Source organism: Saccostrea echinata, unplaced genomic scaffold, assembly GCF_033153115.1.
Source record: "Saccostrea echinata isolate AGI-Se365-2 ecotype Australia unplaced genomic scaffold, CSIRO_AGI_Sech_v1 ptg000004l, whole genome shotgun sequence".
In the NCBI taxonomy this organism is placed as follows: domain Eukaryota; kingdom Metazoa; phylum Mollusca; class Bivalvia; order Ostreida; family Ostreidae; genus Saccostrea; species Saccostrea echinata.
The window spans coordinates 4,325,207-4,338,943 of NW_026889753.1; the positions used below are offsets into that span (position 1 = coordinate 4,325,207).

Sequence of the window (13,737 nt, forward strand, 5' to 3'; positions counted from 1 at the left end):
AATAAAATGTACATGGTTCTCAAGTTATTTCAATGACATTTCGTTGATGGGCGCAAAGTTTAATTCCTGATATTTCCCGTTTTAATATTTCTCGCCTCATGAATATTCATTAAACTACACCGACTTAATGTTAATTCGTACAAAAACTGATTCATATATAAGGAGTCAATTCGTATGCAAACCACAAAAGTCAATTCATACATAAAGTTTGTTGTGTATGAAACAAATGCAAAAAGTTAGTTCGTATACACGTCCTTTTTTACGTTGTGTAAATGTAAAATTTCAATAAAATTTATTAAAAGTAAAAAAAAAAAAATCTGGGGGAAAAATATTTATGGATAATGGTTTCACATTACACCTTACCATCTTAGGAAATAAAATATTTTTTGTTAAACCAACACACTCTCGGCGGTTTCTTCGCTGTTGGATGTGTGACAAACACTTATTATACTAGATGTTCCCAATTTGGTATTCCCTAATTACGAGATACTCCATGCTTGGAAAGCGTCAATCCCCATCCCCAAATTTCTCCATTTCCGAAAATTCAGTTAACATGATTCGAGGACTGCGTATTCCTTGTTGCAGAACTGCATGTTTTATTTGAGACGTTTTGTGAAATTTTTGTACAATAATACTTATACAGTTTATTGAAATTTTACGGTGTTAGAAAAAGATATATTTTCGGAATGGAAAAAAATCACGTCCTCTTAAAGTTTACATAAAAGAGAGTTGTTGAAGGCAGATACGATGCCATTTTGCAAAGTTAATTTCGGTTCTGTCTAAAAACAAAAGTCATTGCCTAATTATCTCGGACACAAAAACTACTAAAAGGATGCTAATTTATCAAAGCTATAATTATAAGACTGTGACGAACAAAAGTTACCCATATATTTCATTTGTATTTGAAAATTCTATCGTGACTCGAATAAAATTTACCCTTTAAAAACTGTAAGAAAAAAAAAACTACACAAATGCATGTACATGAAATATTAAGATTTTCTTGCGAATTCAGTTGACTTAATTTAGGGGATCCAAAGATAAATTCTATTTCATTATCTTTCAGCATATGATTTATGTCGCACGATCTACAGTACATCGCCAAAAGTGATTCATCATTTCCCTTTTTACCATATATTTTAAGAAAAGTTAGTTTTTTTGTTGTTTTTTTAATATTGTGAGTTCAATTTAACTCCAGATTAGCAAAGTTTGATAATTAACCACTGAGTATAAGAATTTAAATTATAAAATCACAATTTCTGTTTAACAACTTCAATTAATACATGTCCTCATCATACTGACCCAAATATAAAATAACTCATCAAATATATGTATTGTAAAAAATTGCAACAAACGTTCATAATTTCCAGATCATTTTACAGATTCTCATATTAATTTATTTAATTTAATTCATTCATGCCAGTGGCCAGTAATTAGAGCGTTTGCTCTAGAGTCAGGGAGTAAGGAGTCGATCCTTAGGTCGCGGGTTCGAATCCCACTGCGGGACGTGGAGACCGGTCCTTCAGATGAGACCGTTAAACTGGGGTCCCGTGTCGCATTAAGTGCTGGCCAGAAAAAAGATCCCTCACTGCACAATGGCCCTGAGTGTTGAGTGTAGATATAAAATTTGCAGCCCACCAATGGCAATGGTGGCGTCTCATTATGAGTGAAAAATTCCCGAGAGGGACGTTTTAATTAAAACAAACAAACAATCAAACAAAATCATTCATGCCACCGTCTATCAGTACTCACAGTACTTTGATTTCAGTACGCATGGGTTTAATATAAAGTATACCTTATTTTCGATTGTATCTGCCACCACATCAAACTCCATCTTGTTTCCAGAAACGATAAGATTTTTACCTCCATCAACTACAGCTTCCATTGTCATTGTAAAGTTAGAACAGTATGTCATTCCAACATCGCTCTCAGCTGTTTTGATCATTGTTGTATTGCTCTCATCTGGATTAGATTCATCTTTTGACATGTTTGATGCTTAAAATAAAGAAAATCAAAACATAGATCTCTTTGATTCATTGAAATATAAGCGTGGTATTTTAATTTGTATTGAAAATTTGCAGAGATTAAAGGTCAACCACTCTTAAATTTTTGAAATATTGAGTTTTTTTTTTTAATATATATACATGTATACCAGAGGCACAAGTTAGAGCAGTCTTTATAACAACATAACTATCGTTAAAAATTACGCAAGATGTTATTCTTCTTTCAAATTCCTGTGAGAGAAATTGAAACGGGCGGAGTTACGTACTGAAATCATATGGCACTAAGTCAAGTTAAAATGAGAAAATAAAAAAATTGACAGTTTGTCAATTTCTGTGTGTTTGAATAAATAGAGAAATAAAATAAAAGTTGTGGCATTTTAAGTTTTTAATAGAGTTACTGTGAGTACTGAGCTAAAAAAAAAAAAAAAAAAAAAAGATACCTCCCGCTCCCATCGGAGTTAAACGGCAAAGTCCATTTTTTGCTGTTAGAAATCCAATATATATTTCCGATCAGAACGTGAGATAGGAGGTGCACAGTGGCACTATGTAATAAAGAGCATGCAGATTAAATTTCATTCAGTGGAAAAAGAGGAGTGTCGGATAAGAGATGAGTAACCCCAATATTAAAGAGAGAATGGCAGTGTCCGGGGTTTGCTATGGAAAACCCAAAATATCTGTCCGACCGAAACAAAAAATAGGTGTACAATTTTAATATGTAATAAAGATTCTATAAAAGTCTCATTAAATTTTATTCAGTGGTATTGCGTGTAAAAGATGTGTGCCCAAAATTGTTACCGACGTACTGACGGACACCCCCATAACCATAACCCTCGACCCGCTTGTGGGTATTAAAAATACATTTGGAGAATAACTGAAATTTTTCACTCTAGCAAATTTTGTAAAAAGAGCTAATTAATGCTCTAATCATTGGAAGACAGAAGGTAAACAATTTAAAAAGACACCTTATATTGCAGGTTTGTCGTGTTTGAAACAGTTCATTTCAAAGTGTTAGATAAATTACTAGAAACTTTAATTAATGATTTTTTTAAATCGATTCCCCTTATCCTTTGAGTTGTGTATATAGAAAACGATTTCAGAGATTAATTTTCTTTCAGACTTACAGCAATCCGGAGCATATCTTGGATTAAGAACTGTTGGGAGCATAAAAGTCCCTGTATTATCGGAGGACAAATCCAGCTCCTTTGCATAAGCAAATGTGAGTTTAGCATCTTTCTTGGCAGGGAGATTTCCGAGTTTGAGACGAAATATATCTCCAGCGTTGTCGTCTTCTCCCATGTACATGGCAGTATGGCCAGAATCAATAGCATCACGGTATGTCTCTTTTGCCTTTTACGATTTTAATCAACAAAATTTAAAAAGATGAGATGTATTTCAAAAAAAAAAAATGAATTAAATTTTGAACACAAAAAATGCATAGCCACCTGTGATTTTTCCTGAACCTCTGCTACAATGGTCCTGCCGTCTATCTTGGCTTCAAACTTGTAGACCGCTGCCTCGGTGTCCAACGGAAAGACAAACTCTGTCTCGATGTTCTTGTCCGAATCATTAATGTAATGAAGGTCAGAGGTCACGTTGGCAATGAATCCATGAATCGCTACCTGAATGTTGATTTTCTTTAGCGGAACTGTAAAATGTTTGTTCAAATAGAAAAAAAAAATAAATTACATATATTATTAAGAGGAAAAATCAAAGGTCAGATAATTTTAATTACTTCCTGAATTGAGACTTTCAAATTTTTGATTGATTGATTGATTGTATGTTGTTTAACGTCCCTCTCGAGAATTTTTCACTCGTATGGAGACGCCACCACTTGCCGGTGGAGAGCTGCAAATTTTGTCCTATACTCGGCACTTATGGCCATTGAGCAGTGAGGGGTCTTTTTCGTGCCAGCACCTACTGCGACACGGGGCCTCGGTTTATACGGTCTCATCCGAAGGACCGGTCTCCACGTCCCACAGTGGGATTCGAACCCGCGAGGTAAGGATCAACTCCTTACTTCGAGACTCTAGAGCAGACGCTCTAATTATAACCACTGCGCCACGCGGGCGACTCAAATTTTTGAAACAAGCCATTTAAAATATTAAAGAAGATAAAAATAGCTATAGGCTAAGTTTATATCTCTAAAGGGGTTATCTATTATTTTTTGTTTCTTTATATACCCTTAATGCGCACAATACAATATCTGTCGTATAGATATGTAACTTACCACATCGATTTTGGGTCAGTGACGTTAGTCCATATCTTGATCTACTCATGATGGTTTTAATAGGCAATTCACGCTGAAAGGTAATAAAGCCGATTTGGCAATGACAAATTTTCAGTACAATACAGTAAAAAAAAATAACACTACAGCATACAGAATGTTTGGTTCATTAGAAGCCTACACTAAAATACATTTTATTAACAGGGAATTTTTTACAGTTAAGTCAGGCCATGTATTTAACCTCACAACACGTAATCCTATCCTATTTATCCTGTTGTTTATGTTGCAATGACTTCAATACAGATTACTAGGGAAAGAAAGGGGGTCTTCCGTTAATAATCCATTCATTGTAACACTATTAATATCCGTTGATGTACGGAATACGTATACAAGTATGTCTATCCCCAGGTATGAGGACAGGAAATGCTATAAAATTTACATATCATTTCATATCAGAGCTTTGTGTTTTTTGAGGACTGCGCATGCCACCCACCCGAAATTTTCATAAAATTGTATCCACCTTCCAACAACATATCTGTAACAAAAAATGATACCTGTGCAACAACTGTGTTTACATTAGTTACATGCCAAGTGTATATAAAGGTAGGTCACGGATGTTAATTGCATACGGATTTATGTGGCGATTATCGATTTCGATCATATCTCGTTCATATACATGTATTTTACGGACTTATTTTGTCAACAACACTACCACAGTCATTTAAAGTTTTATATCTACTTACCTGCAAAGTCGTAGAATTGGAATTTTAAAAGTAATCATTTATTTCACAGCTTAACACGTCCCCACCTTGGTTTAATATACGCACGAAAGGAAAATCCTGTCATGTATAAAAATAGAAACATCCTATAGTAAACTCATGTATGAAATATATGGAGATAACGAACAGTATTCAAGCTTAAATGTCCATTAAACAATACAAATTTTGGAGCAGAGCAGGTGCCATGGAGGAGTGAGCATCCCCTGCTGACCGGTTACACCCGCCGTCTGCTCCTTGTCATGATCAGGAAATAACGGAAAAATCCGTCGACAATTCAGTGTGTAAATAATGACCTAACAAGTAGTATGAAAAACAGAAATATCAAACTCTTAAATCAAGTTCGGCGAGGGGGATTTTACTCATTTTCACTGTAATCCCTTTTTACTGATGCCCTTCAGGGAGGTTATATAATTCTTTATGTATACACTTATAAGAATGCCTTCAACCCTCTTTTATACATAACAATAAAATAACTTAGGTGTGAGCCAAACAAGCTTGGCAGGCAGCAGGCTTTTATTTTTATTACAAATACATGCTGCATAACAAGACAAATTGACAAATCCTTGTTATTTAACTAAACCATGATTTAAATATTTATATAAAGTATCCCCATAATAGACATTAAAAACCACGCAGGAAAAACCATAGATAAAATATTAAAGAAAAACAAACTATAAAAACCTGTGTCCAAACGCAAGTGTTTAGTAACGTCTAGGGGTGATTATCGGACTTATTCATAATAAAAATATAATTTTGCCAAAACAAAAAATGAGACTGGCTTAGAATGACCTTATCTTTACGACATTGACCCTTTATACTGCATTCCTATGGTCCACCTTTTATTACTACGCATAGCCATTCAAACGCGTTGCTATCATACGTTTTCCCGCTATTCTCCGAAACGCGGGAAAACTCTTTAATTTACTTACAAGAATGCTCTCAACAACACAATCTAGGTGTGAGCTAGACAAGCTTAGAATGAAATGTTCAAAAGTAAGCAAAACATGCAAACATTATGCAAAATAATTATCGAAAATGAATGAATTATAAAATAGGTGGCATAAAAACACCCTTGATTTTTTTTAATATATACTTACGTATTATATATTTATATACGTGTGTATAGTCATAATCCTAGATTTTACGAAAGGGAAAGTCTGCTCTCTAGGCTATCTTTCACATATCCATCCTTGGACGAATCAGATGCCCATCTACCGTGTTTCTTCCAGCATCGCTCCTAAGTTACCTTAGAATTTGCTGCAGCCGTCGACCCACCTGAACGCAGAGAATGTAGACCAATATTGATATTTCCCATAATTTATTTCAATTTTGACAACATGTACTCCTTTGCCCTAGTATAACTAAGTTTTTTTTGTTTTGTAAATGACCTTTAAACCGTCTTTAGATTTAAACACGGACTTGAACAAAAAGTGACTCTAGGAAATGTCTATATTCCCTAGAGATATATACTGTAACGTTGTAACATTTTTACTGGACAAGCCGAAGTAACATACGCAGAAATTAGAATTTCGTTTTCTTGTCTATATTGATTCACACCTGCTGAAATCAAATTGTTTTGCACATTTTTTCAACGTTTAGCTCTAAAAAAAAATAATTAAATTGACAAATTGTATTACCTAAAATTCATTAAGCAGCGATTTAGCATTAGCGGCTGCGAATGTCAACTATTAATGAAAAAATTTATGGCATTAAGTGTTGCAATTGCAACGCTTAATGATATTTCTATCATTAAGCGGCGTTTTATCATTAGCGGTTGCTACAATACCCCAACAATTGTCAATATTTGGAAAAAACTTTTTTTTTATTTCCCAACCGTCACTATCGAAACATCTGCTAAGCAAATTTGCTTGAATGTTTTTTCCTCCTAACAACCAATAAATATCAAACATAATTTGTAAATTCAGAATTTTTCCATTAATTTTAATAGCAATTCCATGCAAATGAGACTTTCTGCTACCGACTTCCAAAATTCTGCAAACATTTTTGCTGTCAGTATACTATGCGACTTTTTTTACCCTGAATAGTTTCTCCTATAGTATTCAATGCAAACACCTAGTAATTGCTTCTAGTTGCTTCATTCCACGTGTAACTTTTCATGGATTCCTTTCATCTCCAGAGACCAGTATCTCTATAACCTCTGAATTTTCTACGTCAGCTGCGAAACCTGAATCAGAAGCATCGGTAAAAGAATTTTAACTCTGAAAATTTACTACAAGTCTTAATTTCTTTACTATTAATTGACCTTGAATTGCCTTCCAAAGTTAATTCTAATTCTCCTAAAGATGTAAACTTAATTCAATACATGAATTCCAACTGCATCTTGTCAATATATCTTGATATAAATATCTGGTGTTGAGGGAACCGCATATCCTATAACGGCTTCCATAGATATGAATTCCGGACCCACTATACTAGCTATAGATTTCACCCGAAAGCATCATAAAACGCCTAGACTGAAATTAATGTACACAGCCTCGATACACTTGAGTAGCTTATTAATTTTCTCTGGGGTTTCTTTTAAAACACCGTTAACCGTATCCAATTCGAAACCTAATCATACTATATTTTGTTGTGGAAACCAGACACTTTTGGAATCCGCAATTATAATAAAGTCGCATTTGATAATATCACTGAGTGAAGACGCTTTATCAAATTCACTAGAGCCAGCCAGCTAAACCATCATCCAAGTACATAACGATCTGAAAACTCAGTGATCTCCTATACTGAACTACTTCCCCAAAAGTTTTGTAAAAATAATACATTGAACACAAAATATTCAATAACACCATTGATTTCCCATTGAAAACCTAAATATTTTCTATGATTCTATGATGCTCAAATATTTCAATATGATGATTTTAAAGCGAAACTAAATAAACAAGATGTGTTTGTGAAACACTGATGCCCCCGTATGGCAGGTTATGGCGAAGGTTAAAGTTTCTTCAAATGCAAGTCAAAATCCAGTCCAAAAGATAAGAAATGTTGATACCCAAAGAAAGGTCTTGTCTCGAGGAATACACCTATGAAATTTGAAAGACCTAGATACAACTGTTCAGAAGTTATGGCGAAGGTTAAAGTTTTTTTAATAAAAGTCAAACGTCAAAGTCAAGGTCAAAGTGGTTGGTATCCAAAGGAAGAACTTGTCACAAGGATTACATATGTGAAGTATGAAAGCCCTAGCACCAACCATTCAAAAGTTATGGCCAAGGTTAAAGTTTTTCAAAAGTAGGTCAAACTCCTAGGTCAAGGTCAAAGGGGTTGGTATTCAAAGGAAGGTCTTGTCACAAGGATTACATATGTGAAGTATGAAAGCCCTAGCATCAACCATTCAAAAGTTATGGCCAAGGTTAAAGTTTTTCAAAAGTAGGTCAAACTCCTAGGTCAAGGTCAAAAGGTCAAAGTGGTGGTTGCTATCCAAAGGAAGGTCTTGTCGCAAGGATTACATATGTGAAGTATGTAAGCCCTAGCTCCAACCATTCAAAAGTTATGGCCAAGGTTAAAGTTTTTCAAAAGTAGGTCAAACTCCTAGGTCAAGGTCAAAGGGTCAAAGTGGTTGATATCCAGAGGAAGGTCTTATCACAAGGAATACACATGTGAAGTTTGAAACCCTAAGCACCAACTGTTCAAAAGTTATGGCCAAGGTTAAAGTTTTTCAAAAGTAGGTCAAACTCCAAGGTCAAGGTCAAAAGGTCAGAGTTGTTGACATCCAAAGGAAGGCCTTGTCACAAAGAATACACATGTGAAGTTTGAAACCCCAAGCACCAACTGTTCAGAAGTTATGGCTAAGGTTAAAGTCTCATAAAATTTTGCAAAAGTAGGTCAAACTCCAAGGTCAAGGTCAAAAGGTCAAATATGATGGTACCCAAAGAAAGGTCTTGTCACAAGGAATACACATGTGAAATATGAAAGTCATAGCTCCAACCAATCAAAAGTTATGGGCAAGGTTAAAGTTGACAACAGACAAACAGACAAACAGACAAACGGACAAACAGACAAACGGACAAACAGATAAACAGACAAACAGACAGACAGGACAAAAACAATATACCCCCGGGATCTTTCGATCCGGGGGCATAAAAATTACCTTTTTGAACAATTTCTCTAGCAACTTAAACATCTTCCATTCTGAACAAAAGATCGCAAATACAACTACTGATGTGCCAACAGTCCAACACTAAACGAGGTTTACTTGCTTTGTTGAAAGCAAGAGTCAATAGATTTACAACAAAAACTTAGAGCCTGTCTCTTTACTGTTGCTTGTGCAATCCCTTACTCAATGACCGGCTAGACCGCATTTTAAACATGTTCCCGACTTTTATCTGCCCTCGTATGACTGAATTTGGCGTTGGTGGTTCTTTCCGGGTATGGGTTGATGCGTCTGGCTGCTCTCGCCTTTTATATACGCACCTCTTTTAAATTCTTTTCGGCTCTTATTTCAGCTCTCAAAATGCGTTTTTCGCCCTCCTCGTCAGACGCTAGTTCGTGAAAGATTCTGCTAATTTAATTATTGTTTGCCGTTAGTGAACAAGCTCTATACCTGAAGATAGTGCAGCTGAAAGCCATTTCTGATTCTCCTTCGCTCAGACTAGTATTGACCTCTATCAGATTCTTTCTAACGCTGTTGATTAATTTGTATTGAGCTTCGTTTCCCTTTTACTTAAAGACAAATGTCTTGTCTTTCTCGTTCGCCGCTTGAAGCTTGGACATTGTTGTTCATGCTGCTGTCGTTGTTGTTTAGATATTTTCTGCTCAAACGAGGATAGTTTTGGAGTCCATCATTTATTAAATGCCTTTTAGAGGAACTTGGATTTAATTCTACAAGTGGTAATCCAACTTATACTCATGGTTCTCTTTCTAAGGAAGAAATTCTTCAAAATCATATGTCAGTTTTGAATATTTTTAATATTCCGAACAACCAAAATGAATTTGAATTACCATTTCTATATTGGATTCCGAAACTTCATAAAAATCCTTACAAAGATACATAGCGGTTTCCAGTAAATGTTCTACCAAGCCTCTTTCTTTACTCCTCACTAAAATATTAACAGTAGTGAAGAAGGGGAAACTTCAAGAGTACTGTGCAACAATATATTCGAGAAGCGGTGTAAATCAATGTGGATACTAAATCAATGTGGATACTAATTAAAATCCAGGCTTTTTGATATCATTAACAGCTGCTTTTTCACTAAAAATGGAACTCGTAAATTGACTTAGCTTGTCATTGGTCATTTGCAAAATTATTTTGTAAAAAACATTCTGATTGTACGAGGGGTGATCAAAAAGTTCGCGAACGAATTGAATAACTTCCTTAAAAGAAATAAAATGAGGTTTCAGTGTTCATTATTTTTTAAAGTAGTCCTCTCCAATTTTAATGCATATCTGCCATTGTTCTGCCCATGTGCGAATCACGTGATCCAGGCGGTCACGTGACATGCTTCGTAGCGGTCTGTTCACAGAAGCTAAGAGATTTTTCCTAGTCTTATATTTCTTACATGCAAGTAATTTTTTACAACTAGAACAGACCATCTGTCAGAAATGGCCAACTAAGCAATAGGATGGGTGGATGAGGATATCCCTTCCTAGAATTAGCATGATGATCATCACATCCCGAGTCCTCTGTCTCAAGAGCGTCGATTATCCAATGTGGAAAAAGTATGGGCGCCTTCTTTTTTTCATATCTCATATGTTTAAAGTCTAAAGTAAACGATATTTTAGGGATTTAGTAATTATATTATTGCTCAGATATTCAACTATTTTTCATACTGTAACTTGGCGATCTTTCAAAACAAATTTCTCAACTAAGGACACATCTTTTTACCGGCTTGCTTTCGCTGGTCAACAGAACAAACATAATTTTTAACCATCTCCCTGCCTTCACTAAAACATTCAATCCAATTAATGATTGAACTTCTGTTAAGTCTTTTGTCTTCATAAACCCTGTACAAATTATCATATTCTACTGTAAAGAAATTTCCGAGATATACGTTAAACTTTACAGCCGTTCGTTGCTCGAGTACGACTGAGTCAACTATTTTTTGTCTCAAGTGACCTACATACTGACGTCATTTTCACATTGTGACGTCACAAACACGGAGCAAAACATTATTTAATATCTGCTATTTATAGAACATATGTATGACTATATGTGTGCCAAATTTCATTCTGATCTGAATTGTGGTTTTTTAAATATAGAGATAGTTCGCGAACTTTTTGATCAACCTCGTACACACAAGTACTCTGAAGTTGACATTTAAAAGATGCTTGAGTTCCTGATCGACAATATCTATGTGGTTTTTGGAGACCAGGTCTTCCAACAATCTATTGGAATTTCCATGGGTACCAATTGCGCCCCGTTCTTATCAGACCTTTTTTGTATTCATATGAAGCAGAATTTGTCCAGAATCTGAAAGATGAAAAGAAGAAAACACTTTCTGTGGCCTTCAACTTGACATTCAGATAAATCGCCCCCCGAAATTAGTGTTCCTTGCACTGCTAGAGACTTGCTTAGAATGACCTTAACTTTACGACACTGACCCTTTACAGTGGCCTTCTCGTGGCCTGCCTTGTATTACTACGCATAGTCATTCAAATGCGTTGCTATCATACAACGTTTTCCGGCTATTCTCCGAAACGCGGGAAAACTCGATTCTTGATGATCGACGTAGTCCTCCTCGACCATAAATAGCGTGCAGGGATGTGGTTAGTCGTGTTTTATATAGCCATCAATATATTTCAAGTTTTAACTGAATTTTACTTGCACACTATCTTCAAACCATCTAGATTAAAGGCAGCGAAATAATCACTTTTCCTTGACTTTGTCCTTTTTCACGAAGAACTAGCTGCTATAAAAATGTTCAGGTAAATGTGAAATTATCTTTCCCCTTTGAGAGCAAGTCCTCCATAAACAATTTCAAAGCATTGAAGCAGTAACTAACTGACCATCGTTCTGTGTATATCTTTTTTTTTTGGAAGAATGTATACGAATTGACACTCATTGAAATCGTCTCTCATTAATCATTTACGAGTTCCTTACCTCGGCGGAGATGAGAATTTCCCGTCCTATTATTATTTCATGAATTCCAACAATAAATTTCTCCTAACCAATTATTTTGGCAGAACTTATTTTTCGGTTTTCCCACCCTGAAACATCATCACTTTTAATTCTCTGACTTGTGTCGTACATGTAAAAGCTCCCGTCAAGAAAAAATTGCTAAATTCGTTGTCCTTGTCAGATGATGTAGGAAAGGGATATATTTTTGTTATATTTTCCCTATAATAAAGTTGTTTTCTCTTTCCTTTCATCGCATTATTAACTATTAGTTCATCTTCACTGCGGTAAAATTACTTAATAGAAGTTGTCAAAATCTTATAACTTTCTTAAATAATGACATCTTGCAAATAATAAAAAAAACATCAGGTATACATGTACATGTAAAACTGTTATATACCTTGAAGTAAAAATTTTCTATGAAGAAGAAATCCTTAACACTTTTTCAAAATGGATAAAAGAATAACGTTTATGTTATAATCTCGCTACTAACGATTGAGATGCAATACGAGAACCATCTATGCTTCTGTATTCAGTAATTCAGAAGTAACTAAAGAATTAGCTGGATTACATGATCAGTATGTACTGATCCCAGATTAAAATGCAGGTAACAATATGTCCTAAGTATGTTATTACAATTGCATTTTAGAGGAACTTGAATTTAATTTTACAAGTGGTAATTTAATCAAACGTATAATTCCCTTTGTAAGGGAGATGTTCTTCAGAATCACATGTCAAATTTCAATAATTCAATATTCAAAAAAACCAAATTGACTTTGAATTACGACACCTATATGCCCTGCGTGGCGCAGTGGTTAGAGCGTCTGCTCTAGAGTCGCGGAGTAAGGAGTTGATCCTTACGTCGCGGGTTCGAATCCCACTGTAGAACGTGGAGACCGGTCCTTCGGATGAGACCGTATAAACCGAGGTACCGTGTCGCAGTAGGTGCTTACACGAAAAAGATCCCTCACTGCTCAATGGCCGTAAGTGCCGAGTATAGGACAAAATGTGCAGCTCTCCACCGGCAAGAGGTGGCGTCTCCATATGAGTAAAAAATTCTCGATAGGGACGTTAAACAAAATACAAACAAACAAAAAAAACGACACCTATATTGGGCTCCATCATAAAAATCCTTACAGATACATATAGGGATCTGGTAAATGTTGTAAATTCCAAGCCTCTTTCCTTACTCGATCCTCAAAAATATATTAACAGCAGTAAAGGAGAAATTTCAGCAGTACTGTGAAACATATTCGTGAAGTGGCCTTAATTAAATGTAGATACTTGAATACTCTAAAGAATTTTTCTAATTTGATATCACAAATTTTACCAAAATCATAAGGATTAAAATGTTTCTTTTTAACACATTAAACCACCATTCCCCATGGTAAATTAGAGATCAGGCTGTTACACATCACACAAAAACACCCTCAAAGTTGATATTACAAAAATAAAATACCAAAAAATTAAATTAGTTTATAAATATTCCTGTATTCGAGACAGTTACTGTTAATTTAAAAAATGTAATTTTACTTTGTAATGATTTTGTAAACAAAATTAATATATATAAAGTTTGATGTAAAAAATGTAATTTTACTTTGTAATGATTTTGTAAACAAAATTAATATATATAAAGTTTGATATAACTAAACTTACATACACTTA

The 13,737-nt window shown here is 34.9% G+C and overlaps 1 protein-coding gene across 1 annotated transcript in view; it reads right to left on the reverse strand.

The window, feature by feature from the left end:
• The window catches only part of LOC133179264 (von Willebrand factor A domain-containing protein 5A-like), a 61,552-nt gene extending 57,276 nt beyond the window's left edge, over positions 1 to 4,276 (reverse strand). The window contains exons 1-4 of the mRNA XM_061314053.1: positions 4,228 to 4,276; positions 3,443 to 3,645; positions 3,122 to 3,347; positions 1,793 to 1,992 (exon numbers count right to left, since the gene is read on the reverse strand). Of these exons, the coding sequence (XP_061170037.1) occupies positions 1,793 to 1,992; positions 3,122 to 3,347; positions 3,443 to 3,645; positions 4,228 to 4,276 (678 nt within the window). The remainder of the gene's footprint in view (positions 1 to 1,792; positions 1,993 to 3,121; positions 3,348 to 3,442; positions 3,646 to 4,227) is intronic.
• Between the last annotated feature and the right edge of the window lie 9,461 nt (positions 4,277 to 13,737).